The 27,859-nt window shown below is 41.7% G+C and overlaps 1 protein-coding gene across 2 annotated transcripts in view; it reads left to right on the forward strand.

Moving 5' to 3' along the window:
- TARP (TCR gamma alternate reading frame protein) overlaps positions 1-24,123 on the forward strand; it is a 66,474-nt gene extending 42,351 nt beyond the window's left edge. Inside the window, exons 3-6 of one of the 2 annotated variants that reach the window (XM_078152049.1) lie at positions 9,494-9,539; positions 15,724-16,047; positions 20,687-20,743; positions 21,106-23,009. In XM_078152049.1, the coding sequence (XP_078008175.1) occupies positions 9,494-9,539; positions 15,724-16,047; positions 20,687-20,743; positions 21,106-21,131 (453 nt within the window). In that variant the 3' untranslated portion in view covers positions 21,132-23,009. Of the gene's footprint in view, positions 1-9,493; positions 9,540-15,723; positions 16,048-20,686; positions 20,744-21,105; positions 23,010-23,694 lie in introns of those variants that run through there. The other variant, XM_020964343.2, reaches the window with a different exon arrangement.
- Positions 24,124-27,859: the final 3,736 nt, after the last annotated feature.

Genomic DNA, 27,859 nt, shown 5'->3' on the forward strand with positions numbered 1-27,859 from the left:
GGCAAAAAGGGGTCACGAGTAGAAAAAATTTAAGAAGCCTTGCTTTAGGTGAGCAAGGCCTGAAGTGAGGGCAGTCACAGAGGAGATATGTGGTCATGGGGACTAGGGGTGGGGGATGGAGAGTGCTTCATGGAGGGAAATCTAAGCAAAATGAGTGATTTCAGGAGCCAGTTACAAAAAAAAGTGATGAGAATTCTATAAATTCTCCCCTATTTGTACAACAAATGCAATTGAAACAATAAAGATTAAGGAACTTCCTTGAGAAAATATTCTGTTAGTATTCTCTGTGGGAAACGAGGCTCCCAAAATGATCATCTGTTCTTTTCAAAAGCATTTCTCTAATATTAAAAACTCACACTATTTCCATCTACCAACAAGCATTTGTTAGTCATCTTCTGTGCAAAGTCTCTTATCCTTTCCATGTGCCAGGTAACTCTCTAATATCATAAATTTCAGAATGTGTTCATCTACATTGGTTGAGGATCTTCCTCACTGGGAGATCCCTACAACAATGACCTCACAGGTCCAGTAAAAAAAAAGTGCCTTCCAGGCATTATGTAGGTCCTAGGGATACAAGAGCAAAATTGAAAGCTCCTCTCTCCTCAAGGACTATATGATTTATGGGTAAAGCAACATGTCCATACACCTGAGAAAGTCAAAAATTTGTCCAAAACATGAGATGGGAACTAGACCTTTGGGTTCAGTCCTATCCAGAACTCCCAGGTGAGGAAACTCTTTCTATCAATAGAGGCCAGAGCCTCCTCTTAACTTAGAGACTTGCCTGGGTAACTGGGAGCTTCAATTAATTGCCCAGGGTCACATATGTCAGAGACATGACTTGAACTTGGGCCCTTATGATTTTGGGGACAGTTCTCTATCTCTTACTCTGCTGCCTCTCATAAAAAGGAAATATAATCTAATTTAGGGGTGTGGGGAGCCCTGGTAGTAGGAGGGAATTCATGAAAGCCCCTCTGTAGGACAATACGGTTGGCCTGGATCTTTGAAGAAGCCTAGGAATGCCTAAAGAAGGAGGTTTTTGGATAAGTTGTCCTGTCATGGAGTATAGTTAGTATAAAGGCATGGAGGTAGGAGATGGGTTTTCTGTGTGAAGAAGACCAGTAAGGAGGCCACTTTGCCTGGGACTTTCAAATGCATGAAGACAAATACTTTCATATGTGATATATCTGCAAAATCAGGCTAAGCTCAGGCCATGATGGGTTTTACATGCCAAATAGGCATTTTAATTTTATCTTAGCAGTAACAAGGAGGCACTGCAGCTCTTTAAGGTGGGCTTAACATGGTCACAACTGTATTTTGGGAACACCATTGGTCTCCTTGATGTGCCTGCAACAAGGCACTCCAAATCCCCACTCTGGATATTTTCTCTGGCTGCCTTCCCCATGTCTGGAATACTCTTCCTCCTCATATTCCCTTCTTAGCTTCCCTGCTTTCCTTCATGTGCCAGCCGAAATGCCACCTTCTACCAACCCATCACCAACCTCTCTTAATTTTAGTGCCTTCCGTCTGTTGGTCATTTCTTATTTACCCTGTTAAAGCATGTATGTACATAGTTATTTGCTTAGCACAGTTCCTGGCATACAGTAGGTGCTTTGCTGTTCAGTCATTTCCAGTCATGTCCCACTCTTCATGAGCCCATTTGAGGTTTTCTTGGCAAAGATATTGGAGTGGCTTGCTATTTCCTTCTCTAGCTCATTTTACAGATGAGGAAACTGAGGCCAACAGGGTGAAGTGATTTGTGCAGGGTCACACAGCCCGTGAGTGTCTCAGGCAGGATTTGAACTCAGGAAGAAGAGTCTTCCTGACTTCAGGCCCAATACTCTATGCGCTATGTGCCACCTTGATGCCCTAGATCCCTAATAAATCTAATCATTCAGTCACTGACTGGTTTCCCCAACACACACTGCAAATGTTTTCCCTCTTATGCAACCTTCAACTTACACTATATGTATGCTGTATGTATGTAGCTATTTGAATATTGTAAGCTCCTTGAGAGTCAGGATGATGATTTTGTAAATATCCCTAGCACTTAGCCCAGTGCATGGATCACGCTTATCGACTGACTTGATTTGTTGAGTCCTCATTTCTTTTTTTTTTTTTTGCTTAGGCAGTGGGGTTAAGTGACTTGCCCAGGGTCACACAGCTAGTAAGTGTTATGTGTCTGAGGCCAGATTTGAACTCAGGTCCTCCTGAATCCAGGGCCGGTGCTCTATCCACTGCGCCACCTAGCTGCCCCCAGAGTCCTCATTTCTTAAAAATGTTTTGCTAATGCTCTGCTTTTGACATCACTAATACTTTCCAATGACTCTTCCTCTTCAAAAAGAACTGACTTTTTTTTTACAAAAGGTACAGTTAAGAAAAATTGGATTAGTTTGGCAGTGTATGCCTCAGTCTGCACCAGAATTCCACCACCTCTCAAGTGAGAGGTAGGAGGCATGCTTTAACCATCAGTCTTCTAAAGTCATGATTGGTAATGACATTGATCAGAATTCTGATGTTTTTGCATTATGTTTTCCTTTATGCTACCTTAGGCTTCATAGAAATTGTTAGAATACCAGTTTCTATGAAGCAACATTTTCTTTTCTTTATCTGGAACAGGTACAAATTCCAGGTCTCAAATCTGTTGCCAAAAGATTTCTTTTAAAGAGAAGTGAATTTTCTATGTGTGGTCAGCCTTGTGACTGTGGATTCACACTCAAATGGGTAACCTACATGTGCAAAATGTGAAAAAGGTCCTTTTGGGAAGAGTAAAGATGGGAAGACCTGTAATGAGGCAACTGTCCATTGAAGATGCTCAAGAGCCCAGACAAGGCTTGTGGTGATGGGAAGGTGGAGGAAGGAGTAGATGGATAGAGGAGAAATCATGGAACTGGAATAAGTCCAACTTGGTAACTGATTAGATGTGAGAGCGGAGGTAGTAAAGTCTGCTCCCAGAGAGCAATGAACAGCACACTTCCTGTTAAACTGTCAACTAAACAGAATGAAAAAATTAACCGTGGCTGCAGGTAGAGCTTCCCATTTGGCCATGCACTGAGGAGAGGAATAGTAGTATTGAAGTCGACAATGACCATGTCATCTTTTTCCATCCTCCAAGTACCTTCTGCTTTCTATATGACCATCCTCCATGTTGGCTGTTGCTAAGAGCAGATGTGGTCTTCTCTTCTTTGCCTCTCCCCTCCCCTCCCCTCTCCTCTCCTCTCCTCTCCTCTCTCTCTCTCTCTCCTCTCCTCTCCTCTCCTCTCCTCTCCTCTCCTCTCCTCTCCTCTCCTCTCCTTTCCTCTCCTCTCCTTTTCTCTTCTCTGAGATTCTTTGTGGTTTCTCTCTCTCTCTCTTCGCACCACACACACACACACACACACACACACACTCACACACACACACACACACACACATCCTTAGTGTTCATTTATAAGTGGCTCTGCTGGTACATTGCCAAGGTGAAGATTCAGTGTCATTTAGAGAGCTCTTATCCTGGCTCTGCCACTCATTATCTATATAAATTCACTTCTGGGCCTCAGTTTCCTCCTTGTGAAATGACCAGCTGCTTTATTATGATTCTTCCTTAGACATCCTAGGATCTGTAGTCCATTTCATTTTCATATTTTATTCAGTTTCTACTTTATTCAGAATTTATTCTTTCTTTGATTATCTCCTTCATCCCTAAGGACCCCATTGAGTGAATGCCCTTACTGTGGATCACATGAGGACACTGTGACCTTGCTCATTTATTGAGAAGTGTGCAGTCTATTAGATCCTTCTCAGGAAGACTTTCTTCCCATCATGAAGACTCCAAGGAACAGTAAATCTCTGGACTTGCCCCATAATCAAACAGCCACATGACAAGTGTGAAGATGCTTGGGAGTTCTTACTTGTTATTGTTCTTGGATGAAATGTTGCCTCTATTCATGTCCCAGGATGAGCCTTGTGGTGGCCATGATGTTTTTGTTTAGCAGGTGATCAGTGTGATAGCTCAGGCTGGATCAAAATCTTTGCAGAAGGAACCCAACTTATTGTTCTTGAGAGAGGTGAGTGCTTTTTTCTTCTTTCTTATCCACATCGGGGTAATTCAAGTCAATCCAATGTGCTCCATGAAGCACCTACTATGTGCCAACACTGAGCCAGGAGGGGGGTTTGAATCTTGGCTTTGCAATTTACCATTGGGTGATTTTAGACAAGAAAAGGCTCTTCAAGCCTCAGTTTCCTCCTATATAAAATAAGAGGGTGGGTTTAAGTGACTTCTGAAAGCCCTGCCAGCTCTGAACTTTTAAAATACTTTTCAGAAGAAAGACCTTCACCTGAAATAGACTGATTTACACACACACACACACACACACACACACACACACACACACACACACACACACACATGCCTCCCTGGTTCTTGCCCATAATCCACAGTTGGAATCCCAACTGCAATATATGAACGGAGGGAGCCCATAAGGCATAAGATCCAAAGAGTTTGGTGGGGGCAGACCAGGTCCCTAGACAGGTAATCGTTCGCTTCATAAACTGATTAAGAGACTTCTCACAGAAACAATAGCATCAGCTGCCTTCTCTGCTGGGCTGCAGGACTGACAAAGCCTTCCTCTCGCGATCCCTCACCTGTCCACCCAGGCCAACAATTCCACAGGAATCATCCTCAGATAATTCAATCATAGCATTTAAAGCTAAAAAGGAACCCAGAGGACATGTAGTCTCATGCCTTCATTTGATAAGTGAGGAAATTGAGGTTCAGAGGTTTTATCCGTAGTCAGCTAAAAAATGAATGCTCAAACCCAGGTCTTCTGACTCCACAAGCAGTACCCTTTCCACTGTACCAATACACATCTTGGTAATTCCAAAGAAACTGGATTAATCCCAAGGGAAGTGATGTTTTTGAATAATATGTTCACATGGTATATAAAATAGGGTAAGGCAGACAAACCTGGGAATGAGAAGAAGATAGCTTTTTAATGATAACAAATGATTTAGTAATGGCACTGAGCTAATCATTTTGAATTTAGGGACTTTTACGTAGATGATAATGAGTAAGATTTGCCAGGGCTAAGGCTGTATCTGTCCTATTTGTATCACCCGTAGTGCCCTTTATCCATGGCAGACACTTGCAAGTGTAGAATACACATAAACATGGATAAGAATCCAACAGAAAATATGGGTGAATGCTCATAGATGACAGCAGGAATAACCTACTCAAATTCTGCCTTGGGCTGTATAGTCAAGGCTCATGAAGATGGCCACATGAGGGGGAGTAACAGATGTGGCAGCATCTTTGACGATGACACGTCCATGTAGATGGACTTTAACTAATCCACCCTTTGAAAGATGGGATCAGATGGGCTCTATGACAAGTACTCTAAGTCTAAGCTAATTAGCAACTAGGTGACGAAAGGGGCCCTCAGGAAAGTTGGGTGCACTCTCAGGGAATCAGGAGCTTGTCAGAGTTTAGGGGGCTATAAGGTGGGGAATAATGCAGGAAGAAAGGGAGCATATGAGTTGTATGACTCTGGGCAAATTATATTTTTGTGCCTCAGTTTCCTCATATGTATAATGAGGGGATTGGGGCTCCATGACTGGTAAGGTTACTTCCAGCTCTCAATTTATGATCCTGTGTGTGCTCAAAATTGTTTTGGCCACTTTGATTGAACTAGCCAGTTAATTTTTTAATGGGTTGATTCAATCTAACAAACAGTTTAGTGGAGAAAATATTTAGCAAACTGACTTTTAGCTCATCAATTCACTTAACACAACCAGAAGAATTGTGTGTCCAAATTATTTCATTATGTCTTCCATCCATAACTTCTTCTCCCCATGGTGGCCATCCTATTGGAAACTTTTTTTACAGCCTGGATAATCATTAATGGCTTCCTAGTGGGTGATCCACTTTCCTTCTTTCCCCACATCCAATCCACCCTTCACATGGCTGCCAGACAACTCCTTCCTAAGGCTTAGATGTCAGTCCACTGAATGTACAAGAATCCTCAGTAGCTCTCAACTGCCCACGAAGTAAAGTTCAGAGTCTCAGTTTTTTCCCCTGTAAAATGGGAGTAATAATATTTATATGACCTTGCTTCCAGAGTTGCTGTGAGGGAAGCTCTCGATAATCCTTAAATTGCTCTAGAAATGAAAGATGTCATTCTATACACATACAAGTGTATGGGGGGGGGGACTAACTGATGCAAGTAGTGGGGTTGGGACAGTGAGCCCAGAGGGTTGCTGAATGAGCATCAGTCTAGAGGCATGATGCATCACTGCCATGTAGCATAGCATAGTGAAAAGAGACTATTGTCCTCATTCAAAAGCATGTCCCATTGATTCACAGGAAGAGGAGGAGGAGGGGGGATGGGAACAGATCCAGCCCTCCATCCTAGGCTATCTTTAGGGGCCTCTTTAGGAGAATTCTAAGGTAGTCCATTTTCTTTTTTTTTTTTGCAGATTCACATTTTTGTTTATTGATTTTTAATGCTATAAGAAGTTTAAACAAATTTGTAGATTTTTTTCTCTATACTATTTTTTACTAATTTATTTTTAGTTTTTAACATTTACTTCCATAAGCTTTTGAGTTTTAAATTTTCTCCCCCTCCCTCCCCACTTTCCTCCTCAAGACGGCACTCAATCTGATATAGGCTCTACATATACCTTCCTATTAAACATATTTTCACATTAGTCATGTTGTAAGGAAGAAATAGGACCAATAGAGGGAACCACCAGAAAGAGGAAACAAAACAAAACTGAAGAAAAAAAGAGCAAATAGTCTTCTTCAATCTGCATTCAAAACTCCACAGTTCTTTCTTTGGATGTGGATAGCATTTTCCATCATGAGGCCTTTGGAAATGTCTTAGATCCTTGCATTGCTGAGAAGATCTAAGTCTATCAACGTTAGTCACCACACAGCGTGGCTGTTACTGTGGTTCTGCTCACTTCACTCAGCAACAGACCATACAAGTCTTTCCAGGTTTTTCTGAAGTCTGCCTGTTCATCATTTCTTATAGAACAATAGTATTCCATTACATTCATATATCACAACTTGTTCAGCCATTCTCCAATTGATGGGCATCCCCTTAATTCCAATTCTTTGCCACCACAGAAAGAGCTGCTATAAATATTTTTGTACATATGGGTCCTTTTCCCATTTCTATGATCTCTTTGGGATACAGCCTTAGAAGTGCTATTGCTGGGCCAAAGGGTATAAGCATTTTTATAGCCCTTTGGGCATATTTCTAAATTGCTCTCCAAAATGGTTGGATCAGTTCACAATTCCACCAACAAATGTATTAATGTTCCAATTTTCCCACATCTCCAACATTTATCATTTTCCTGTTTTGTCATGTTAGCCAACCTGGAACATGTGACGTGGTACCTCAAAGTTGTTTTAATTTGCATTTCTCTAATCAATAGTGGTTTAGAGCATTTTTTCATATGACTATAGATAGCTTTAATTTCTTCATCTGAAAACTGCCTGTTCATTTCCTTTGACCATTTATCAGTTGGGGAATAAAGGCAGGGAATTTTCTAAGGGGCTTAGATGTCATAACACAATGTTTCTGGGATAATTTTCTATATCCAAGTATTCAGCTCTGGAAGAGCACTCACCATGACTTAAATCTGTAGTGTGCACGTAATATTTTGGCAGTAAGATGTGACTCCTGTATTGGGAAATTGTGCCTTGTCTTTCAAAAATAGTTTGGGATCAGAAGACCTGGGTTCAAAATTATGGCTCTGACACTACCTGTGGGAGACAAGCATGCGATATAATGGAAAAGCTCTGGATTTAGAGACTGGGAGCCTGGACTTAAGTCCCAGCTTTGTCTCCTGTATTCATAGGAATGCATAGAGTGGGCATGCTATTCTATGCATGCCTATGGATATATAGTGACATGTTTATACATGAATGGGAGGCACCCAAGGGTACCTATCAATAGTCTTAGACACTTGTCTGGCCCACTGAGAGGTTCAGCGAGTTGTCCAGAATCACACAGCCAGCAGTGTCAGAGGTGGGACTCGAACCCAGGTCCTCCTGTCTCTGAAGCCAGCTCTCTATTCAGTATGTTGTACTGTTTCGCTAATAACAATGATCGTGATAACATTGTATGGTTACAAAGTGCTTTAGAGTCATCATCTTATTTGAGCTGCATCCCACCACAATGAAAGAGGCAAGAGAGATATTATTATCCCCATTTTACAGATGAGAGAACTGAGGCTTAAGGAGGTGGGGTGACTGATCCAAGGTCTAGATGTGGAGATTCTGTAAAGGGCTCAGACATTGTGCCAGATTATCCATACATCAAAGTATTTGGCTCTGGAACAAAACTCATTGTGGCAGGTATGTTCCATGACTACCAGGTCACTGGGCTTTGGATGCTGATGGTTAGACAGGACCCAGTGTGGGGATTCTGAACCCAATCTTATCAAAAGGAGTTTATGCTCAGAGAACCTGTATCCAGATGCCAGCTCTGCTACCCTTTGGATCCTTGGGTGACTTGGGCGAGTCACTTAACCGCTCTCTGTATCTCAGTTGTATCACCTATAAAATAAGGGAACTGGACCAGATAATCCCTTCCAGGTCTGAATTCTGTGAAAATACTGACATTTGTGGGGAAAACATTTAAGAGCTGTGTGAAACATTTTAAATACAACATTGCATTTGCTGGTTGCAACACTGCAATAGTTACTACCATTTCCATTGTTCAGATAAGGAAACTGAGTCTTGGAAGGGCAAAGTAGCTTGCCCACAGTCATATAGTTAGTATATCTTGCAGGCAGGGTTTGAATCTGGGTCTCTCCTAACTCCGGGTCCAGAGCTTTTTCTAATTGACATCACCCTCCCTCTCCTGGATACAAGTTAATGTTTACACTCCAGGAATTCTCTGGAACATTAGGGAACAGCCTAAATGCTCCAATGGAGAATCATTTTACAGGCATGAAATTTGGTGCTAAGCATTGGCCACCCAGATCCCTGTCACACAAGGGAATGGCTGGAAGGACAATGTAGCTTGATTTTTTTTTTCTCTAACGTCTGCCGCCTTGGGTATTTTCTTGACACAAAAAGGTGAAGGTGTGAACAGTTACTGTGATAGAAATTCAACTTCCCTCCAAGGTTTTTCACACTTCAAAAAAAAGGGGGGGGAATTTTTCCTAATTTACAATTATGCTCAATAAGTAATCAGATAAATTAGAAAAAAAAACTTTTGTGGAGCTGGAATGAGTATTTGTAGAGGTGGAATGAGACAATAAAGGGGAAAAGGAGAAGAAAAGAAATAAGGGAAGAATTTATAAGGATTCAATGCAATTGTTAGGTTGGAGAACTGAGGTTCATTGAAAACTTGGCTGAGGTTTGGTAAACTTATGGAGACATAATTATGCAGACAAGAAAAAATACCCCAGAGACAAACCTTTTGGCCCCACAATGTGCCTTGATTCTGTCTCTGGTTGTGGGGGAGCTCCACAGGTGGTTTTTGTAGCTGGCTGCCCCACAGTGGGACCAGCTAAAGTCTTTGGTGAAGGGACAAAGCTCATTGTGACAAGTAAGTGGTTCAATTACGTTTCCATTAGTTTCCAGTAATCCCAGGTAAAAAGTAAGGCTCAATCCCTTTGGGGAAGCAAAGCACCACAGCCACTGAATATCTGCAAGTTAAATGGGTTACTTTCCAGTGGGAAAGCTGTGAGTCCCTGCCTGAAGTTAGCGGTGGTGGGGAAATTTTGTTCCGGAGAGAATGGGTGCAAGGGACCAAGGCTCAGGGGAGATGCTAGGCTACTTCGAATGATTTTTTTCTGTGGCATTGCTGTTGTCATTCTACTTTAGTTTTGTAAATGTGCCTGATAAAATTCTCTGCGTAAAAACTGTCTATGGAGCAAACCAGCCTTCTCATTGTTATGCCTGTGATTCCTCTTATGCCTCTGACTTCACTGTGGCTTCATACTGATTGCATAAGATTCTACCATATGAAGAAAAAGTTAGGGAAATGTTAACATTTATTAAAATCTCATTAATAGTAAAAACAGGACTGCATGGAACTAAATGTATCACATTTTTACCTATGACTTTTTATGATTTAAGGTTTTCTTTTATTTAAAAGATCATTCATAAAATACCATATCCATAAATTCCTGTCATGTCTATGACTGTTCAAGAGGGATCAGATGTGTTCTGCTTGGCCCCAGGGGCAAAGCTGGAAGCAATGGAAGAAGTTGCTTGCAAAGAGGCCAGCTTGGGCTGGAGGTTGGGAAGAACTTCCTCCTGAGAACTGCCCTAATGGGAACTAGTCGGAAGTGAGCTCCCCTTCCCCAGACGTCTTCAAAGAAAAGCTGTATGGTCACTTGACCGTTCTATTCTAGTGGGAATTCTGGGGGGGGGGGCATGGGTTAGTCTAAATTTGACATAAATATAAAAACCATTCTTAGCTCACAGACCGTACAAAAACAGGTAAGGGTGGTGGGCAGGAGCCACAGTTTGCCGACCTCAAGCTGAATAGTCATCAAGGTCCCTTTAAGCTAGAAAATTCTAGGGATCAGTGACTCTGACAATGACTTCAGTGTAAAAGTTGAACTGCATAGTTTGGCAGTCAGGTGTGATCTGTTAACAGAAGTCTCTTGAATATCTTTTAAAAATTGCTGGGAGTCAGGGGACCTGGGTTCCCTCCTTGCATGATTTTGAGTAAGTCATAACCTCTCGGCACCTCTGCTAACGCATCTATAAAATGGATGAATTTTAGAGCCAGGGGTTCTAGGCACTGTGAACTTTATACATGCATACATCGATCTGTCTATCTATCTATCTATCATCTGTGTGTGTAGTTTCATATATATATATATATATCTATATCTATATCTATCTATCTATCTATATATATATATATATATATATATATATCTCCACACATATGTCTCTGTGTGTATAGTTATCATTATATTTCAATGAACTTAGTTGCTTTGTATTCCTGTGCATTTTATTTCACGTATTTAAAAGCGTTATCCTGAGAAGGGGCCCATAGACTTCACCAAACTGCTGTCAAAGGGATCCAGAACACAAAAACACACAAAAAAGTTAAGAAATACTGGTCTAGACAATTACTACGATCCTTTCCAGGTCTAAATTCCATGATAATAAAAAGAAAGCTGACTTTTATATAGGTAAAAGCTTCTAGTTTCTAAAAGCACTTTATACCTGTTAACTCATTTCATCCTTACAAGTCACAATCAAGTGACTTGCCCAAAGTCACGCACTTAGTGTCAAAAGCAGAATTTGAACCTGAATCTCCAGTGCAGGTCCCAAACTCTTTTCCATCTCTACCACACTAACTGTCATGTTACACAGCAGGAATTCCCCAGAGGGGAATTCAGGGACAACCTAACTTCAAATGGGGAAGTGCAAAAAAAAAAAGTCCCCCTGCTCACAGTCACTCCGGAGATGATTTGACCACTTGGAAAGTGACTATGAATTTTTCTATGGACCCAAGGTGTCACTGATGTTTTCTTCCCCCCCAGAAAGAAAGGGTAGAACATTTACTGTGACTGACATTTGGTTTCTTTCTGAGGTTTTTCAATCTTTGCAAAAGAGGGCATGCTCTCTAACTAATCAAATAAATTAGAAAAAACTGCCACAAAACCAAGAGGAGTATTTTGAGAGGAGTAATGAGAGGAATGAAGGTAAAAAGGGAAGGAAAGAAATTTACAGAGAATCAACCCTAATGTGGAAGTTGGAGAATTAATGTTAATTGAAAACATGGCTGAGATTTGGTCAATGTATTTTTGTGAAACTGGAATGAGTATTTTTAGAGGAGGAATGAGCAAATAAAAGGGGAAAGGAGAAGAAAAGAAATAAGGGAGAATTTATCAGGATTCAATGCAAATGTTTAGGTTGGAGAACTAAGGTTCATTGAAAACTTGGCTGAGGTTTGGCAAATTTATAGAGAATATACAGACAAGAAAAAATACCCCAGAGACAAACCCTTTGGCCCCACAATATGCCTTGATTCTGTCCCTGGCTGTGGGGGAGCTCCTCAAACGGTTTTTGTGTCTGGCTGCCCCACAGTGGGACCTGTTAAAGTCTTTGGTGAAGGGACAAAGCTCATTGTGACAAGTAAGTGGTTCAGTCATACTTCCATCAGTTTCTAGGCATCCCAGGTATAAAATGAGGTTTGGTCCATTTGGGAAAGCAAAAAAACCACAGCCATTGAATGTCTATGAGTTAAGTGGGCTATTTCCCAGTAGGGATGGCTGTGAAGATACAGCTGGAATTAGTGGGAATGGGGAAATCATTTTGTTCTGGAAGGGGTGGGTGCACACACTAAAGGACACGGCTCTAGAGAAAGAGCTGGTGCTACTTCTCGTTACGTTAGAATATTGGGAAATGAAACCAATAAACTCCTCTGGATAAAAAAAAAACTGACTAAGGTGAAAATCAAACCTCACATTTAATTAACTGATTCCTCCAGTCCCTTTGACTCTGCTATGGCTTTACAATGTATGTGACTCTATGATGTTAAGGGAAGGTGGGAGAAATGGGTAGGTTTCATTGTTGTTGTTGTAGCCTTAAATCAATTAAAATTTCATGAGCGTTTAAAACAGCATTGAGGGGAGATAAATTTATCACATTTTGCAGGTGACTGCTCAAGATGTGATTATAATAACTTCACTGGATCAGATTCAGGATTAGCAGTAAGTGCTTTGCTGTTTTTGTGTACATCTCAAGCTAAGCCTTAATTTGGAGTCAGAAGACCTTGAATTCTGTTTCTGCCACATACTGTGTGACCTTGGGCAACTAATTTCCCCTTGTTAAACCTCAGTTTCCTCATCTATAAAATCACAGGCTTAGGCTAAATGGTTAAGGTTAATGATTAGGCTAAGGTCCCTGACAGCTCTAAATCTAGAATCCTGATTAACAAGGTCTAAGATAACAATCATTATCTTCCTCTGCTGATTCGACCAAAAAAATTCCCCCTTCAGTCACGAACACTGCCTGATAATTAAACAAAAAAGAAAACACCACATAGTCTGGATCCATGGAGAGCCACATATTGACTTAGAAAACTACAAATTAACATTATTTGTGTTGTGTTATATCTTTATTTATTTTGTAAAATATTTCCCAATTACATTTTCATCTGGTTTGGCCCATACGGGGGAGTTTTCCAATGGTGATTTTGACACGTCTGTACCAGGTGTCTGCCTTATTATACATTTGGAGTTCAAACGGAAAGAATTGTAAGTAATTCTCCAAAGATGTTGATCATTCTTCTACAACTTATCAGATCATTTAGTCTACAAATTATATTTCTCTTGTCAATCTAATACTATGGTTTACTCATTGCTGTGCAGTCATTCTTCAGTACTTCATGGATTCTGTTAATTTCATTAGTGTGCATTGGCCTCTCAGACATAGGTTGCACTCGCTCCTCAGCTTCCAAAGTCTTCACCCCCCCCTCAGCACCAAATCGTCAACTTATGAGGAGCTCCACCAAGCATAGCTTGGCTGGTTTCGGGATGGTGGACACACAGCTTGGTGCCTATCTTAGAGGAACAAATCGGAGCTTAGGATCCATTGGCATTAACTTTAAGGAGCCAGATCCCTCCCAGGACATGAGGAGGCTCCCAATGGAAGAATTTAACGAAACATTGAATTCGCTGGCTATTTCCAGCCCTCCGGCAGCAGCTCCATTAAGATTTCACATTCAGTCTTAATGATATAGTCAGTTCTCACAAGAAGGCTTCAGGGAATCAGATCCATCAGCCTCTTCATGGTCCTAATGTAAGTTATAATTAGAAGGGATCTGGAGCAATGCCGTTGCCAATTGGACCAACAAAACACTTTGGGGGAAATCAAGTGATTAAATGTATCTGTATTTGAAAGATGCTGAGATACCCAGAAAATTCCCAATTATTGGGTAAATTCAACCTAGGAAAAGGCATGAAAAATCAGTTAGAATTTTCCCAATGGGAGTCTTCAATAACGTTTTAAACTCACATAAAACTTCAGAAGGCAAAGGTCATTTTGAAAACACCAATAGAATCATTTCTATGAAATGTTTTGGACAAGGCACAATGCATTGTTACTGGTAAATGTATATACGGATATACAAGATAATGATATGGAAATAAAGTCAATCCCTCTTCTGGAAAACAATTACTGTGGGGAAAGAGCATCCTTTATCAACAGAAAGCAATTTTGAAAGTTTAGAATGATTTTTTTCATGCACTGCTTGGCTTCTCAAACTTAGGATATAATTGATACTTTTAGAAGGAGTATGAAATAATATACTCTTGAGTAACCTAATGATTTTCTTGTGGAAAAATTAAGAAAAAATGTAAACTTAGAAACTGAGCAGAAATTTTAAAAATATCTTATTACATGTAAAAACATTTTTTAACATTTCTTTAAGTTTTGTATTCCAAATTCTAACCCTCCCTTCCTTTCTCCCCCCCTCCCTGAGACAGTAAGCAATCTAATATAGGTTATACATGTGCAACTATCTAAAATATTTCCATAGTAATCATTTTGGGTAAGAAAATTTGAACAAAAGAAAAAGAAAGTGAAAATAGTATGCTTTGCTTTTTATTCAGATAACATCAGTTATTTCTTGGGAGGTGGATAGCATTTTTCATCATGAGTCCTTTGGGATTGCCTTGGTTCATTGTACTGCTGAGAATAGGCAAGTCATTCACAGTTCTTCATCACACAATACTCTTTCTATGTATAATGTTCTCCTGGTTCTGCTCACTTGACTTTGTTTCAGTTCATGTAAGCTTTTCCAAGTTTTTCTGAAATCATCCTATTTGTCACTTCTTATAGTACAATAACATTCCATTACAATGGTGCCACAACTTGTTCGGCCATTTCCCAATTGATGGGCATCCCCTCAATGTCCAATTCTTTGCCACCATAAAAAGAGCTGCTATAAATAAAATCTTTGAGAATTTGAAAGCTCCATATTCATGTTCAAAAGTTGGATTCTGATTTATTGCCATAGAATACTGATGTGAAATTCTCTTTGGCAACAACATAATGTGCTTTGTTAAAACTTTCCCAAGTATTTGATCCTGTATAAAATCAAATAAATCAGGTGACATTAGAATTAAGTCTATATAGAGAAAAAATGGTTCTTTAGTATTACCTAGGAAAAAAATATCTGGTTTAATTCTAAAAGAAATTCAAAAGCCAGCCAGTTCACAAGAATGGCCCTTTTTAATATCATGTCCCATCCCAAAAGCCATATTTCCTATGCAACATACTGCATCACCAAAACTGTTGAACATGCAGAAATAATGTGTTAAAAGTATTTAAGGGGTTATCATCTGGAAGAGGGCTTCACCCTGTTTTACTGCTTGACTCACAAGGGCAGAACTGAGTTGGAAAGAGGCAAATTTCTACCTGATATAAGGAAGATCTCTCTAACAATTCAAGCCATCCAAAAGTGGATGGAGCTGGCTTCTGAAGTAGTGGCTGCCTCACCTGGACGACCACTTGGGTATAGCATATAGGGAACATTTTTTTCAGTTTTGGGTAGGACTAGGTGACCACTATGGTCCTTTTCAACTTTGAAATTCTGTGAGTCTAAAAAGAATGGTGCCCCAGGAGGCCTAAAGGGCATCTCTCCTTGTCCCAGACAGTATTAAGGTTCAAGATTTTCTTTGACCTGCATCAGATGGCATGAATATTAGCCTTTCAGTTTTCCCAATAATTACCTTTATGTTCTTTGGTTTTCTCTGTAGATTCTGTTATCAAAAAGAAACCACCAAAGCCCATATTTTTTCTCCCTACGTTGGAGGAGGTGAAGCAAAAAAAATCTGGGACCTACATTTGCCTGTTGGAGGATTTTTTCCCCAATGTTGTTAAAACATATTGGAAAGAAAATGAGAACTCAAGCCCTCTGAATGCACAGCTTGGACCTATCACTAGGACCAATGGTTCGTATTCACAGGTCAGCTGGCTGACTGTACAAGAAGACAACTTGCCTAAAAACTTCACCTACTTCTACCAGCATGAGGATGTGGGCATAGAACCTATGGCAGTTCCTCTTCCTTCAGTTTGGGAAGGTAAGCACCCAGATCTCACAAGGGGGAAAACAAAGCTCCACATTTCTCCATATTGGCTTCTCTCTCTCCAAGGGCTTTCCATCAGCAGGATCAAGAATTGACCTCGCTGTCAGTAAAAGTCCTGCCCAGCCTCCCAAAGTCAATCAACAATTATGTATTAAATACAGTATGCCAAGAGCTACTAAGCACTTTGGTTACAAATTAAAAATAAAAAGAGTCCTTGCTTTCAAAGAGTTTATATTCTGATGGGGGATATTAGACAGATAGAGACAGAGACACAGAGACTGAGAGAAAGAAAGAGAGAGGGAGAGAGACAGAGACAGGAGATGGGGGGGGAGAGAGAGACAGAGAAAGACAGAGAGAGAGAGAGAGAGAGAGAGAGAGAGAGAGAGAGAGAGAGAGAGAGAGAGAGAGAGAATAAAACAAATATACAGATAAGCCACCTGATCATTAGGACTGAATTGTCTGGTCAATAATGAGACTGAATGGACCAGACAGAATTGGGACAGTTACATCAAAAGACACAAATGGACCATGGAGGGCTATATCAAAGTAAGTTATTTTGTTTCTCTTAAAAAATAGTGACTTTTGATAAGTCTTCTTTGCTTTTAGTCTGTGAACATATCTAATGCTTTTTTTGCTAACATTACTCTTCATCTTCCATCCAGCCAAACCACTAAGAGAAAGGCAGAGACATCTAAGGTTTGCACAACTTTGGATTAAATCCTATCATGTGGTATGTGAGCTCAACACAAAGAACTCACATCAAATGTTCCTACATCAAACCAGTGGGGCCAGGATTCCGTTCTCCCATTGGGTTTCAGTAAATTCTGGGGGAGAGAACTTCATCCACAAAATGGCTCCATAGAAAGACCAAAAGGCAGAGAATCAGGGGACCTGGGCTCAGCACCCAGCTCTAGCACTTAACTCATTGCATGCTCCTGTCTAGACCTTAATATCCTCATCTGCAAATCATGGGGAGAGGTGCTATCATCCCTACCTTTTCAAGGAACAAAGGGCTCTTTGTAATGTCAAATTCTTCAGGACCCCAACATGTGAGTCATTTTATTATTAATATCAATTTGTTGGTTAAAAAAAATCAACATTTATTAAGCACTTCTTATGTGCCAGATACTGTTCTAAGAGCTGGAAATACAAGAAGAGGCAGACTATAGGAGGCCAAACAGCTGTGGATCCAGCAACATTTAACTTCGAAGGATGTCGTGAACTTCCTAAGATTCTCAGTTTAGAGGGGAGCCAACCTGCTTTGGTAGGGGGAATTTCCTACCCTGGGCAGTTTCCTATCGATAATACCACAGGTCCAATCCCCATCCTTATACTGGTTTCAATCTCTTCTGGTCACAAAACTCCTACAATTCTCAGTAACAAACCCCCAAAACTAGTGGTGTTGTGGCACATACATTATCACCAGCAAATTTTAACTGGTTAGTTCCCTGGTGTGAGATCTGTCAAACTGGGTATTCGGGAGCATATACAAAAGAAAAGCTTTAAATGTTTCTTTTCAGCTAAATGATGAGCTCACTGAGGGCAGGGCCTGATTTCCCTTCTGTCTCTATATCTCTGGTGCCTAGCACAGTGACTGGCAGAGAATAGATGCTTTATAAATGCTTGGTGGCTCCTCTTCCCACCAGAGAGGAAAGTATTAAACTAACCCACACTGGAAGTCCGTCCTATGTTGGAGACATCCAGAGAGTGCAGATGGTTTCCCAAATTCCCATTGTATCACAGTCTCCTCCCCTAAATGGATGCAACAATAGCTTAATCATAGCAGATAGATGGAGTCTTACTGGCTTTTGTCAAATGTGGACAAATGTCTTAGGGGAAAAGTCTCCAGGTGTGGAGGGGAAGAAGGACTAGAAACTGTTTGCTGAGTCTGTGCATTCTTCCAAAGGGTAATAATGTGGTGGGAAGTCCATTGGGTCTGAGGTCAGAGGACCTGAGCTTGAATCCTAACTCTGTCACTACTTGGGTTATTTAATCCAAGTGGCTTCTTGTCTCTGAACCTCAGTTTTCTCATCTGTAAAATGGGAGTGTGAGGTCCCTTCTAGTTCAAAATCCATGCTCTGTATCCAAAACCTTATTTTTAAAAGAAGAATTTCCTATATTCTCCCTATGATGCCGTCTCATGTTATGTTTGCCTGGATGCAAAATTAAGGGAGGAAATTTAGGTATTTCAGGCCCACATCGATCACTCCAGCTGCTCGAGGCCTTTGACCTCAGTTGATTGCATCCTTGGTTGGGATTTTTTTACCATCTTGTTGGGTTTTGACTTTTTGCCTGAATGATAGTTTCATGTCTGGTCTTCATTGTATTACTTTAAACTGAGTTTTAGGCAATGTCTACACTACTACATGGTCCAATTTTGTCTGGTTACTGACTAGTCAATAAAATGAATCCATTGGCTTTCTCAAGAATTGGCCTCACTGTCAGTAAAAGTCCTGCCCAGCCTCCCAAAGTCAATCAACAATTATGTATTAAATATAGCATGCCAAGAGCTACTAAGCACTTCAGTTACAAATTAAAAATAAAAAGACCCCTTGCCTTCAAAGAGTTTATATTCTAATAAAGAAGATTAGACAGATAAAGACAGAGACACAGAGACTGAGAGACAGAAGGAGAGACAGAGAGAGACAGACTGGAGACAGGGGGTAGAGAAAGAGGGAGACACAGCCTACGAGCCCCAGAGGTAGAAGGAGTTATAGAAGAGCTGAGGAAAGGAGAGGGGCAGTGCTGGCTGTTTCCCTGAATGCTGGCCCAGAATTGCGACTCTCCTTTGGGTTCCAGTGACTCAGTCTTTCAAATGTATTTATTGACTGCTTTGGTGTTCATAGGTGTCCATTTTTTCGCTTAGATGTGACTTTCAAAACCAACAAGGAAACCAACCCTGAGCGCCCCTTATGCCAGGTAGCTGCTTGTAATGAAAACATACATAAGAATTCCCAGACAGGTTGTTTTTAATGCATATCATTTGTCACTTCAATGAACTGGCTGATGAAAAGGTCATGAGAAACTTCCTAACAAACAGAAATTTAGTAGAAAATCGTGTTTGGTTGAAGTTGGTCAAGGGCAACGATTCTGCCAGACCATTCTCGGTAAATGAATGGCTTCAGAATCAGATTTGATTTTAATATTTTTAATCCGATTTGTACCAGGACAATTTCTTCCATTTGTCATTTGACTTTCATTCTTGTCACTCTGTTCTTCTCTGCTTCCCAAGAATAGAGACACAAAATTCCACATGAGCACCCAGCACACAGGAAGGCATAATGGGAAGGATGCCAGGTTTGCTATCAGAGGACCCAGGTTCAAATCCTGACTCTTGTCACTTCTGTGACAAATTGCTTCACTTGTCTGGGCCTTGGTTTCCTTGTCTATAAAATAAATGGGTTGGGTTACTAGGATTCTAATTTTTTTTGATTCATGGAGCCCTTTGGCAACCTAGTGAAGCCTTTGGACCCCTTCTCAAAATTATGTTGTTAAATGCCTGAAATGTATAGGATTACAGAGGAAAGCAACAGTGTTGAAATAGACTTATGTTACAAAACAAGTTCACGGTGGACTCCTGTTCTAGATGAATGTTAAGCTTCTCTCACCTCCAAAGCCCTTGACTGCAAGTGACTCAGACAGTTTGGTGGAGTATACTGGCCAAATAACGAAGGATCACTCCAGTGAAGGAAGCATGCTCCAACATTTTCCCAATGAAATGTCAGCTTCAGTGCCACTCAGCACCCAAGCAGTGACAATGTAACAAGGCAATGAATATTTGTTAATTTGATTTTATTGTTAAATTAGGTTGGTAGGTTAATTTTTAAGAAAAAAAAGTCATTTAGTGATCATTAAGACTGAGAGAAGGTACCCATAGGTTTGCTCCCTGCAAGACTTCCAAGAGTGATTTGATCAGGGATTGTGGGCACAAAGACTGAACAATCCCTGCATTCCACGGGAGCTATGTACACAGAGGAGTCGATGCAAGGGACATAGAACACTATGCAAAATCGCTTCAAAGAGAAGATTCATTGTGTCAGTATCATGGAGCCCACATTAACTGAACCAGAGGCAGTGACTTTCCATTCAAGAAATCAATTGTCTTAATTGCCGAGTCCAGTCCTTGAAGGAAGGCACCCAGGCATGGTGTCCTAGCATCTAGCAGAAATTCTGTTTACCCAGGATACAAGCGATCTGTTGTTCTGGCTGGGCTAAGTGATCTCCAAACCCTTTTCCAACCCTATGCATAGCACAGTGCCTAGCACATAGTAGGCACTTAATAAATGTTTATTGATTGGCTGACTCTGCCATTCCCTGAATAAATGAAGTTTCTTTGGTCCAAGCAATCAGACCATCCATGCGTACAACTAATAACACAAGGTCCCTGAATAAGATACCAATTTGTCTGTGATAAAATATTTCCTGCTTGGCACATCAGTACCACCATGTGTCAAAACCCAACAATGGAACTGAGTACAATGAATGAATGAATGAGAACAGAAAGAACACATTATCTGATAAGAATCTTGCCAGAATCCTGTGGTTTTCTCTGGATGGATGTCTTTCTGTTGGCATAAATATATGTGTGTAGCTAACTAAATGGAATTTTTTCTGGTTTTCCCCCTTTTTCTAGTTTTCAATAGAAGTCACCCTTCAGATTCCTGTGAGAAAACTGAAGTCAAGGATAAAGGTAAGCTTCACATTAGCTTGTTTTCTAGGCCAACAGGAGTTTTTATCACCGTCAACTCAACTTTTTACTCCTGGTGATTGGGGGAGGAATGGAAGCTTCCTGGGTCCAGAACAAGACACCCACTATGGCAGGGAAATGAGGATGGCTGGCTTGTCTGTGTAAGGGCACATCCTCCTTGGCATAATCTGACTGTACAAGACCTGATATCTAGGGGGCCAGAAAGCTTGGAAGTTTTTGACTGGTGGGAGCCTGGGAAGCAGCTGGCCCAGGAAGGAAAAAGTCCTAGACCTCTGCCTGAGAATCACCCAAGGTCCTGGTCAAGCCCGGGGCAACAAGACTGAATTAAAGACCTTGTTTCCCAGGTGCAGCGCTGACTAGGAGCATGTGAATATGGCTGAGTCACTGAAGCTCTCTGGGTCTCAGCTTCTTAATGGAGAAAATGTCAGGATCATGGTCAGGAACATGTGCGTTCATGTCCTGGATGCCCACTATCTGCTTGATGCTTGGTGCTTGTCAGGTTGCTTAGATTCTCTGAGTCTCAGTTTCCCCATCTGTACAATGGGGACAAGGATACCTGGTCTCACAGGGCTGTTTTTGGGAAAGCATTTTATAAACCTTATTTGCTCTCTGTGTGACATTGATTAGGTCACCTCCTTTGCCTGGGCCTCCATTTCCTCGTAGTAAAATGGGGGAGAAGGTGAACTGTGTGATATCTCAGATCTCTTCCAGATCTAAATCTAATGAACAACATCAGGCTCTATTTGCTTTCAAGCACTCATTTACAGGGTGGTGTTGGAAGGCGTCCCCTCCCCTCCACCACTAACCAACTCTGTCACATCAGGTGAGTCACATGGAGTCACAGACCATCGGAGTGGGAAGGGATTCAGGGGTCATCCAGGCCCAAACCCTCACTTCACGGTTAAAGACACAGGCCCAGAGACAAGAAGTGACTTAGTCACACAGCAACATCGCAGAATGAAAGTTTCCACAGAAACTCAGGCTGAGGCTCAACAAAAGCGTTTGGCCAGTGTGGGCTGTCTCTGGGGGTGGGAGGGCCTTGCTTAGCTCTTGGAGGGTCAGACTGCAAGTGTCCGATCTAGGCCCGATGGATGCTGGTAACGGTAACAATGCCTACCATTGGTACTGTACTTCTAACTTCCCAATGGGTTTTCAGAGCTTTCGTCTGGATTGGTCCTCACAATAGTCCCATCTGGGCAACAAGACAGCCCCAGAGGAGAGATGAGGGGGACGTCTGCCAAAGCCCTGTCAGGTTCAGCAGCTGGGGGTGGTCCCCAGCTCCTCACCTGATGGGACCATCACTGGAAACAAAAGCTTCTCACTTGTAGCACTGTCTTCTTCACCCCAGACTTGTGGTTTCTAACTCAAATAGAAACAGGGGGCTACTCACCCACACCTAAGGATTTCATCTTGACTCAGTTTTAAGATGTAACATTATCTCAGTTTTACCGAATTTTTATTTGCTTTGTTAAATATTTCCCAATTACATTTTAAACTGATTTGTTTAGGAGGCACCAAGGAGTGCTGTGGGCTACAGGCCACAGGTTTGACCTCTCCACCCTAGACCATAGCATTGTGCATTTCTTTCATTCAGAAAAGAAGCCCACTCCCACACCGTGTGGTCATGCTATAAGAAATTCCATAGGATTTCAGCGGCAGTCCCTTGGAATGACATAACCCTTTGCCAACTCCGGACAGATCTGTCTTATGTGGATATATGCAACTTCCTATTGTGTCTGAAGAGAATAACTCACATTTCCATGTGCTTGGTATATTTCAGATACACAATGTGCTTTCCTTGCAATAATCCAATGAGGTGAGAAGCACAGGTATCATTATTCCTTTTTTAGAGATGCAGAAGCCAAGGTTCAGAAGAGGTGGAGCTGGCCAGCGTCATAAAGCGAGGAAGGGCCAAGCCTTTCCAAGTTTGGGGCCTTCACACTCTGGATCAGGGCCCTTTCCTGTGCCTCAGCTCCTGATTCATGGGCTCTGGCTGGTGAAAGCGTAGATTGTCTGGAGTGTTTACCCTTGAGGCCAGTGGGTTCACCTTTGCTGGGGATCTTCAGGCAAAGGCTGGATTACCTTCTGGTGGGAATGATGCAGATCAAGGTTCTTAACCACTTTTGTGTCCCGGTCTCCTTGGGCAGGCTGGTAAAACCTTTGGACCCCAGCTCAGCAGCATGTTTTTAAAAGCATAAGGTAATTAATAAATAATAGCTAACTATGTGCCAGGCATTGTGCTAAGCATTTGACAATTATTATCTCAGCCAATCCTCACAACCACTCTAGGAGGCAGGTACTACTGTTATCCCCATTTTATAGATGAGAAATTGAGATAGACAGAGGTTAAGTGACTTGCCCATGATCACACAGCTAGTAAGTATATGAGGCTGGGTTACAAGGGAAACCAATTTTATTGGAATGATGTTATCAATTAAAAAAAAAACAAACCTAAGTTCATGGCCTCTAAATTAAGAAGTCCAATATCTTATGGATCCCCTTTCAAGTATTACCCTAGGTGGCCCCTGAGACCCCTTCCATATCTGACACTAGAAATGTCTAGGAGATCTGGAAGTATGACTCCATTTAGTAATTATTTTTATTAATAATAATAATAATAATAATAGCTACCATTTATATAGTACTTTAAGGTTTATAAAATGTGATATAAATGTTTATTTTTTATTATTATGCTGTTGTATGCTTCTGAATTAGACCCAGTGAGGAAGAGAGAATCCAAGAAACACTATCCTACAGAAATGTTCTGAGTGCATATACAAGCACACAGTGGTCTAGAGTATCCTGCTTTCTCCAGTCTTCATTTTCGGTGCTGTCCCTGCCAGAGCCCAGTTTCTCTGGCTTCTGTCCCCAATGTGTTTGCTCCTATATCTCTTAAAGGACTACGCAGCACTAACCAGGCCTTCTCATTTTAGGGCTCCAGGAGTTGCATTTTGCCAACACGTCGGCTTTTTATACCTATACCATCTTACTTACAAAGAGTGCCATCTACTTCACCATCACCCTCTTCTTCCTGTACCAAAAGAGAGCGGCTGGGAGCCAAGAGACAAAGTAGGCATGCTGAGACTCCCTTCAGCTCTCAGAGAGGGGAGGGTTTGTCTGCATGCTCCATTTCGTCTTCTGCAGGAGGTGGCCAGTGCCCATATTGTTGATTCCCATTATTTCCCTTGTGCTTAGCAACGCATCTTTGTTGTAACTTGGAAAACGCAAGTTGGTTTCTTTTAATCTGTTGGACAAACAGGAAACTTTAGGTTGTAAGAAATATGTTATTTTGGGTGCTTTGCTCTAGATAGCTATGTACCTCCTTATGATAGACCTTCCCCCAATAAAAACCACTAAAGCTCTCTCCTTTCTGTGCCAGCTCTGTAAGTGTGACCTAGTCAGATGCTTCCCAGTGATGAGATGATGAAGTCCCACCTCTATGGAACACTTTCAGGTGTGTAAAGCACTTGACATACATTATTGCCTTGGAGTTTCACAATAGCCCCATGATCAAGGCCTTATGGGTCTAGTTCACCCCAATTTACAGATGAAGAAACTAAGGCTCCCAGAGCATCAATGACTCACTCACAGTCACACAGCTAGCAAGTGATGGGGGCAGAGTTTGATCTTGTCTTCCTATCTCCCAATCTACCATTCTTTCCTGTACTATGCTTCATATGAAACTGGAGCTGAGAACTGGCTGGAATGGCCTGTCACAATGAGGCTTCTTCCTCTTGCTCATCTGTATCAATCAGGGTGCCCATTCATTTGGTTCCTGATGACTTAGTCTCCTCTGGGCACTGCCAGGGGAATGAAGGAGGGGCTTTCCCTGTGGGTTTCTGAAGGTCACCCGCTAGAAAACCAGTATTGAATGAGTGAGTCATACAGTCATCAAACATTTATTAAGTGCCTACTATGTGCCAGGCATTGTGCTAAGTGCTGGGGCTATAAAGAAAGGTGGGGAAAAACCCAAACCAGGTCCTCTCCTTGAGGAGCTCACATTCCACTGGGGAAGACTGCCAAACAGGAAATAAACAGGATAAATCAGAGTTAAGACAGATCAGGAGGCTTCTCATAGAAGGTGGGACTTCAGCTGGAACTTGAATCAAAGGCAAAAGGCAGCAATGGAAGGACAGTATTCTAGAGAGGGGGCGTGGCTAGGGAAAATGCCCAGTCTAGAGATGGAATGTCGTGTATAAGGAGCAGTCAGGGGGCCACTGTCACTGGATTGCAGAATATATGGGGGAGAAGGGGCACTCCAAGTCTGGGCAAGCTGGTCTTCAGCCAGCCTGATTGCAGCATCACAAGCGACCCAAGTCCTGAAGCAGCTAATAAGAGTAAGAATAGTGAATATGCATAATCTCATTTTATCCTAGCAACCCTGGAAAGCAGGTGCTATTCTTATCATCTCTATTTTACGAATAGGAAACTGAGGCAGAAAGTGGGTGACTTGCCCAGAGTCACACTAAGTTTCTCAGGTGGGATTTGAACTGTGGTCTTCCTTCTTCCAGGTCTAGCACTCTATTCACTATGCCACCTAGCTGCTGAGCCCCACTGGTGGCTTATTTCATTGATGATTTAGGATACAGGTTCCCTCCCTCATGAATGGAGGCTGCTAGTTGAATTTTTTTAAATGCATGACAGGAAATTACAACGAGTATTGTCTTCCTTCCAAAATGGCGCCTTCTTTGGAACTGAGTCAAATGGGCTCTGCTGCCTACTATCTGTCTGACCTGGGGAAGGTCACTCTGCTTTCTCTGATTTATTATCTCTAAAATGAGCACGGGACCAGACAGCTTCCTAGACCCCTTCCAGCTCTAAAGCAGGTCTACAAAGTGAGAGAGTTAGACAAGGCAACTTCTAAGGTTCCTTCTGGCTGCAAATTGATCATATCATGATCCTATAAGTTATTTTAACTGGCTGGGCCTCAGGTTTCTCAATCGCCAAATAGGGGAGGTGCTTGGACCAATACGTCACCAATAGCTCTTCTGGCTCTGAAGTGACAAGCCCACCATACTCGTATTATTTAGTGATATGAAGTTTTAAGATGGGTGGATCATTCAATATTAAATGAAGATCTATTCATTGTTAATGTGCGCAGCATTGAGACAGAGATCCTTAGATAAAATCCAGAGCAGTTAATTAGGAGGCTGGTGCTTTCAAGATTCTGGTGGCTTGGAAATAACACACAAAGCCAAACAGACTAGAGTCAGTCATTCCCCATTCCCAGGATCCCTCTATTTTTAGGGGGAAATGCAACCTTGCCAATAGACATTTTGCTCCCAAGACATAAGAAAATCACAGGTGGAGCTGAAGTTCCTGCAGCATTGTACAGAAAGTTAAATTTCTGTACAAATTTCTGAGTCCTGAAATTGCTTTTCCTTTCACTCTCATAAGGGCATAGAAGCTTGGAGAGAATTTTCCATGGTCCATTTAAGCCAATGACTTCCTGCCAGCATCTCCACATACTTTGGGGGAAGTTGAGTCACACTCACATTGAGGTAGGGACCATGAAGTGTTGGGTATGAGCACTGTTCAGTGGCTGGGCATAGCAAATCATGGGATCACAGATTCAGAGCTGGAAGGAGCCTCAGACTTCTCAGCTGAACCCCCTTGCTTTACAGATGAGGGAACCAAGACCCAGAGGTGGGAGTGATTTGCCCCAGGTCACACAACTGCTAAGAGACAGAAGTCCTGGTTTGGTCAGCAACTAGCTCTATGACTCAGTCAGTCATGTATCTAGAGCTGGTGGAGCTCATTACTCTCATCTAGTCCATCCTTATTACACAAATGAAATTACTTCCCTTGGTCACAAGGCCAGTGATAAGGCCAGGGATTCAAGTTTTCCAGTCCTTTGACCTTAGCTTCCTTCTCTGTATGAAAGTGGACTTGATAGCTAAGGTCCTTCCCTGCCCTAACATTACATGATTACTATCCTAATGAAGGGTAAAAGAAGCAAATAGCCTTAAAGGTGGTAGAGAATGCTTGTGCTACATGTACATGCAGAAACCATCAGAAATCTTGGGGTCTAGGGTGCAAGCAAAGTGAGAACACTCTCTCTCAGGCTCTTGAGGACAAAGAGAAAAAGCCCACACTCTTCCATCTGTTACTGGCTTACTTTCCTATTAATTCTCTCTCTGGGTTCAAAGACCATCTAGTAGAGATGAATTGGAATGTCCTTGGAAAATACTTTTGAAAATTCTCATCCACACCATATTGAGCAATAATGCTTAATTAAAGCTCATGAGTGAGTGTGGGTCACATGTTCACATTCTCCTTCCCTGTCTCTAAGCTAGTCAGCCATCACGAGATTCCCACCATCACATAATTCACATGCTGGCACAATAACTTCTTTGCTGGTCTCCTTGCCACCAACAGGCTTTTAGGAACAAATATACCTGGCCCCACATTTGTAAATTTTGCAAGGCAGTAGCTAACACATTGTGGGTATTTAAGTGAGGAATCATATAGAATCTATACATTATATATTTATTATCAGGATAAGAGGAAGAAGGGAAAAGGGAAAGAGGGAAGGAGGAATCAGAAGAAAGCACTTTGGAGCAAACGACACCAAACTAGCATGGCATTCCAGAGGTATAGAAGAGCCTCCCATGGAACCCTCTAAAAGTTCCCACTTGTTCTTAAAGGGGCAGGGGGAGAATAAGCAGAGTAGAAAAGGAAAAAAAATCATTTTTTATTTCAGATTTTTAGAGCTGCTAGCTTATGTTCCCAAGGGTGCCCAGATATTCCCATCCATTTCTCATTTGCTTATTGGTGACAAATGAGCAATGAGATGGATGAACATTTTCAATGCAATAAATAGTTATTAAGTACTTGCTATGCGTCAAGCACTGTGCTAAGCACACAAATTAACAGCATTTTCTTGGGGTTGATTATAAAAGCTGGGGTAGGCGAAAGGAGAGTCAACCAGTGAGTCCCCTTTCCCACACCCCTTCCTGCCCTAAACTCTTACTGGGGTTTGGTTCAGGCTTGCGAAGGGGTGAGGGCTGCAGCAGCGGATGTGTGGATCGCGGGCTCCTAACACTTTGCTTTGTCTTTGCAGTGTGGTGGCTGGGTGGAAAATGGCTGAATCAAACG

This window comes from Phascolarctos cinereus, unplaced genomic scaffold, assembly GCF_003287225.1.
Source record: "Phascolarctos cinereus isolate Bilbo 61053 unplaced genomic scaffold, phaCin_HiC Scaffold_4;HRSCAF=312, whole genome shotgun sequence".
Classification (NCBI taxonomy): Eukaryota; Metazoa; Chordata; class Mammalia; order Diprotodontia; family Phascolarctidae; genus Phascolarctos; species Phascolarctos cinereus.